The following is a 6,279-nucleotide window of genomic DNA, read 5'->3' as shown; positions in this document are numbered from 1 at the left end:
ATGATACACCCTCAGATCGCTGTGATTGTCTGTTTCAGTTGAATGATACACCGTGTCGGAATAGCTTAGTCTTTCCCTTGTCCTTTGAATGTTGCACAAGTCGGGATTCTTGTATCTTAACTTGTATCATTTGAATGATACACCCTTTGCATCGCTGTATATTACCCTGTATCATTTGAATGATACACTGTCGGAATAGCTTAGTCTTTCTCTTGTCCTTTAAACGTTGCACAAGTCGGGATTCTTGTATCTTAACTTGTATCATTTGAATGATACACCCTTTAGATAGCTGTATATCATAACCCTGTATCATTTGAATGATACACCCTTTAGATCGATGTATATTACCCTGTATCATTTGAATGATACACTGTCGGAATAGCTTAGTCTTTCCCGGGGAGTTTGTCCTTTGAATATTTTACCAGTTGGGATTCTTCTATCTTACTTAACCTTAATAATTTGAATGGTACGCCCTTTAGATCGGTGCATATTACCCTTTATTAATTTAAATGATACTTAGAATACGGAATAACTTTGTCTTTCCCAATTAGTTTGTCCTTTGAATGTTGCACCAGTTGGGATTCTTGTAGCTAAACCTGTATCATTTGAATGATACACCCTTTAGATCGCTATATTATAACTGTATCTTAATAACCTGTATCATTTGAAAAATACATTTGAAAGATACAGCCCCTAGATTGCTGTATATTAACCTGTTTCATTTGAATGATACACTGTCGGAATAGCTTAGTCTTTCCCTTCTCCTTTGAATGTTGCACCACTCGGGATTCTTGTATCTTAACTTGTATCATTTGAATGATACACCCCATAGATCACTGTATATTACCCGTTATTATTTGAATGATACACTGTCTGAATAGCTTAGCCTTTCCGTGAATAATGACCGGGGAGTTTGTCCTTTGAATGTGGCACCAGTCGGGATACCTGTTTCACTTTAATGAAAACACTGTCGGAATAGATCTTTGCCTCTGTCTTTTGATATTGCACCACTGCTGGGATTCTTGTATCTTAACCAGGAGTATATCACTTTGAATGATACAGCCCGTAGATCGCTGAATACAATTTTTTTTTCAAGGCTTTATTAGTAAAACAAATAATACATTTGTCAACAACAGAGTATCTAAGCTACTATTGTACATGGAGTAATTTGAAGTACTAGTGAAATACACAATAGGTAATGCGCATGGAAGAAGTATCATTGTCTATATAATCATTTCTCTCATGTACTTATACAGGCTATTATGTATAACCAACAACACCACATGGTTGCCACAATTGTCATGGAATAATTATGATACATGTAGATGGTTATCAAAAACAACAAGTTACTTTTAACATTCGGGACTTTTTCTTTCATAACAATGTATAGTTTACAGTATGTTATAACACAGTAGATCTAGACTGGACTAGAACTATCATATGAGTTTACATACTATGGGTTTAACAGTTGTTGTTGCTTTTTATGAGCTTAAAAATCATTATTTAAGTATTTAGATCGCTGAATACATTGTGTATTACCCTGTATCATTTGAATGATACACTGTCGGAATAGCTTAGTAAGAGGTAAATGCTAGTGTGTCTTATTAAGAAGTCTGGCTCAAATACAGTTAAGTTATATGTCACGCCTGGCAATATGACAGATAAAACTTTCCTTCGGTCACTTGTAGTGCAATGTCTCGCGGCTTGGGATGAGCCAATGAAGTTTAATAAGATAACTGATATAACCTCCTAGATCTGGTCAGTTTCTGTCTAAAGTCTATTGACTGAGATACATACGATTCTCCAAACTGAGGGCACTCAATCGGTTGTCACTGGTAGAGTATTGCGTGTTTTGTTTTGGGTAGTTGGTTTGACCCGGAAGTAGACGGTATACATCGGTCACCTGGAAACCCCCATACAGACCGTAAAACACAAGCTACCCTCGCCATGATGAGTACATAGAAGGTCAACTTTGACGGAACTAATCTCGTCTTCAACTACTTTTTGAAATTTCAACTGACATACACACGGTTCCCTGACTCTTCTAGATCACGGGAACACATATAATAGCTCGATTTGACGTATCGTGACTGTGCTACGACTTATTGAATGGAGTCCGCAATGTACTCAAGATGGCGCGCCACAGACGATCGCGATCGTGTCGAATACCACATGTACAAGGGGGTTCCTCTCCCTAGCCACCTCGACCCTAAAGACATGGACGACATTCAGGACTTCACCGTTCGAGACGACGATGTCTTCATTATAACGTACCCAAAGTCAGGTGGGTTTGTCTCTCGTATTGTCTGACTGTGATAAAAATGCCAGGACTGTACGAGCGATCGCTGTTGTTGTTTATATCCGACCTGGTGCCTACTAGGACGTCAGTAGATTGGATTAAAATTGATATTTAACTTAGCAGATCAAATAGGATACTATCTATTCTTTGGATATTGTCAATTAAACGGCAAAACTCTGTCTGCCGGCGTTTTACCATTTGCCAGATGAACGGCTTACTGAAGACGGTCTGTTTGAAAATGATAACATTGACAAACATACGCCCTATCTCCAACTGATGTAATGTCTGACTTGCGTCTTGGATATAACGAACTCTCTAAGCGGAGGTTCGGCTCCATCTGTTTTTAACGTGTTTTAGACGTCATTGTGTGACATTTTTTTTGCCGACGGACAAGAAGAAAACGTTCGAAATAGAACGCACGGCAAACAGTGCAAAAGTGTACAATTCTGTATACCACTGCTTTACTTTTTATTGTAATAAGCCCCCTGTCATATTCATGGTCTTGTAATAAAGTTATCAAAACAGTATATACACTTTCCTGCTTCATCTTTTGTACAGGGACAGCTTGGCTACAGCGCATCGTGTCTCTGCTTCACTTTGGTGGTGACGTGTCAAAAACTGACCGGAAAGAACAAGACGAACTGGTTCCTTACTTTGAACAGAAGGTTGGAGACAGCGCCACCTTTCGGAAACTAACTGAAGTGCCTTCACCAAGAATGATGAAAAGTCATCTTCACTTTAGTCACGCGCCAGTACAACTCACGCAGGGGAAAGGGAAAGTAAGTGAAAGGTACTCCGTGTATACATCATGTATAATAAGTGTGTATGTGTGCATATGTGATTAAGAATTGCATATGCGAGACTGTGTACATTTACTGTATGTCTGTGTCATATAATACAAGTGTGATACTGTGCGAACACAGGTTAGTGTATGTGTTTGTGCATGTGTGTGTGTGTGTGTGTGTGTGTGTGTGTGTGTGTGTGTGTGTGCGTGTATGTGTGTGTACGCAAGTGTGTGTATGCAACGCTGTGTCCTTGTGTGTCTGTGAGTGCATAACTCGGTGCATGCTTTTGTGTGTTTGCAATGTCATGACGTTATGAAGTCCATTGTTATGATATACTATATGTATGTTACAGGTTATTTACGTCGCCAGGAACCCCAAAGACCTTGCAGTGTCCTACTATCACTTCCACTTCTTGTGTTCAACACTTAAAACTCCCACATCCTGGGAACAGTTTCTACAGGAGTTTGTCAATGGAGAAGGTAGGAGTACATAAATTCCTGCTTACGTCACTTCCTCCCATCATGCAATATATGTCACGTGGGATCATGTAGCAAAATGGCCCTTTGTAACGTTTTAGAGATTCATGCTTCGATTTTGACATGCAAAGGCTCCAAAAATTATGCGGTAACCTTTATTTAGGTGAGCTTTTAGCATTGTTTTCCCAGAGTCAGGTCTTTCGAGATCAGGGGATGAAATATAACTTCATTTGATGTATTCAAGGTCTTTAGAAAAGTAAATCTTGTCATGTACTTTTACAGTAAAAACATTCTCTTATAACTTTACTAGTAAGCAGGGGAGCCTGGCACGACCACGTGCTGGGTTGGTGGAAACATCAGGACCTGCCAAACGTGTTGTTCCTCCGGTACGAGGACCTGCAAAAGGTTAGGCTATACACCTTTCTCACACGGCGGCCATGATAGATTTAAAACGAGTTCAATGATGCAAACAAAAGACTGTCCATCATAATTAGCAGTTCAAGCAATGAAAGCCTGGCAATTAGGAAAGTGACCAATAAGAATGATCCGTCAAATATTTGCATTATTATGTTTTTACTTTGCATCTCTTAAGGGGCTTTGGGATCAGTCTACGTTGCTTCAAATTGCTACATACTTTGGTACATAATACTAGTTGTGATATTTATTATGTGATATTATATTGTGAAAATTTGTGTGGTATGGTGGAAATCTAAATGGGAGCTGATGTTTGAAATAAGGTTTGTCTGTTTGCCTCATTGACCTCGTCTTCAATCTATCATAGCCGCCGTGTGAGAAAGGTGTATATTATGGAATCAAGTGTTAACTCACTGATTATGTTGTTTACTTTCCATGTAAACATGAAACATTCCACATAAGTTGCAATATTTCATAGCACTAGCTAGCTTTTAATGCAAGCTGACATTGTTGACACCATACGTTTCAAATGACAAAACTTCCCTATGTTCTAGGTCTCAATTGTTCGATGTACAATATTAAGTATGACGTTGTATAACCTCCCAACCCCAATAATATGTTACTTTACATTATTGCACTTATCTTTGTCATTGCCAGTTTTAATTTCTAATTTTCCTGTGGTGATGGTAACGCAGATTTTATCAATAAGCCCTCGGACATGTGTATGTATCTGTAATAAACGAATTATCATGAACACTGCATGTACTATGCAATGACATATTCTTGGTAACACAGTACAATGACTTGAAACTACTAGTAACTTTGCACATTGATGAATAAAATTACAAAAACACAAACTAAAGGAAATGTCGTAAATATCTATTTTCTTACAGAACACCCGGAAGGAGGTGGAGAAAGTGGCCGAGTTCCTGCAGTGGCCCGTGACCCCGGAAGTGATTGACAAGGTCGTTGAAGAGAGTAAATTCCAAAAGATGGCGACGAATCCTAACACGAACAAAGTTTCAGGGAAGGAGGCCAAAGCGGGCATATTCGACTCCTCCAAGGGAACTTTCTTAAGAAAAGGTATGGATTATGATAAAAGTTCCTACATTTTATAGATTTTCACACTGTTGAACGCAGAAAAAAAGATTATATGAAATCTAAGTAATAACTGACTGCTATGGTTAACAAATTATACAAGTACGTTATATATATTTTTTTTTCTTCTTAAATTTTCACACTGTTGAACGCAGAAAAAAATAAATTATGAAATCTAAGTAATAACTGGCTGTTATGGTTAACAAATTATATTACAAGTACGTTATATATACATATTTTTCTTTTAGTGTGTCTTCTGATCTTCTTCGCAAAATCTCCAAAATAGATAAAGTATACTCTTTTGCAGGTGTAGCTGGTGACTGGAAGTCTCACTTCAGTGACCAACAGAGCAAATGGTTTGACACCTTCTACCAGGGAAAACTGGGGCCAACTGGGCTTCACTTTGACTTTCAGTAATAGGGAAAAAAGAACATAAAATTTGTATTGTCAGTGTAATTTGTTGTTGTCTTTTCCAATTTGTTTTAATAGTCGAGGTTAGTGGAATATTTGAGGAATTAGGTTTTCCATACCGTCTGCTTACTGAAGACCGAAACACAGTCTGCTCAATATAAACCAGAACAGAGAGTAAAAGACAGCTTTCTTTAACATTGTACTGAAATTTCAATCATTGTGGTCTTTAAGTATCCAACAGGCTGCTATGGGGTCCAACCCTACAACAACGGACAAACAAAAATTTAAAGACAAGAACTGAAGTTCTCTTAAGCTAAGGGCACAACCCGCCGTGCGTGCAATTTGTTCGTACGTTTTTTGGGGAGGCCACGTCCGTCACATATTTCTGAAAACGTTCAGGCTGTACAGGGCAGGCGCGTCGCCCGTACTGGGGCGAATCCGCACCCCGTTGGCACACAAAGTTTTGCCTGGACGTAAAGTTCTATAGTATACGGCGTGTATGCCTACCTGCCTATGTGCTTAGGCCAGGAGCTTGCCCCTTGCGTGTCTGCGTGCTCCAAAAACCCGTCGGATTCCTTACGAGTTCGCATGAAGGCGGTACTTACCACTTACGGATCCCAAAAGATTGCCCACGTTTTGGCACGTAGACAGCACGTACTATTTGCACGTACGGCGGGTAGTGCCCTTGGCTTTACAGTATTCATACAATAGAAGTAGCCTCCACAGCAGGCTCTCTATGGCCTTTTTTGGCACTTTTGCTGGTCATTTCTTTTTGTACTGGGTCGCTGATTGCTGC

At 39.2% G+C, this 6,279-nt stretch overlaps 1 protein-coding gene across 2 annotated transcripts in view; it reads left to right on the top strand.

The window, feature by feature from the left end:
- The first annotated feature begins 792 nt into the window (after positions 1–792).
- Positions 793–6,279, top strand: part of LOC118403136 (sulfotransferase 1A2-like) — a 24,410-nt gene continuing 18,923 nt past the window's right edge. The window contains exons 1-6 of one of the 2 annotated variants that reach the window (XM_035801632.1): positions 799–2,284; positions 2,858–3,078; positions 3,437–3,563; positions 3,871–3,965; positions 4,868–5,057; positions 5,380–5,528. In XM_035801632.1, the coding sequence (XP_035657525.1) occupies positions 2,110–2,284; positions 2,858–3,078; positions 3,437–3,563; positions 3,871–3,965; positions 4,868–5,057; positions 5,380–5,489 (918 nt within the window). In that variant the 5' untranslated portion in view covers positions 799–2,109 and the 3' untranslated portion in view covers positions 5,490–5,528. Of the gene's footprint in view, positions 2,285–2,857; positions 3,079–3,436; positions 3,564–3,870; positions 3,966–4,867; positions 5,058–5,379; positions 5,529–6,279 lie in introns of those variants that run through there. The other variant, XM_035801634.1, reaches the window with a different exon arrangement.

Source organism: Branchiostoma floridae, chromosome 16, assembly GCF_000003815.2.
Source record: "Branchiostoma floridae strain S238N-H82 chromosome 16, Bfl_VNyyK, whole genome shotgun sequence".
NCBI lineage: Eukaryota > Metazoa > Chordata > Leptocardii > Amphioxiformes > Branchiostomatidae > Branchiostoma > Branchiostoma floridae.
The sequence above is the reverse complement of the archived record's forward strand: the minus strand, read 5'-3'. Positions and strand labels throughout refer to the sequence as shown.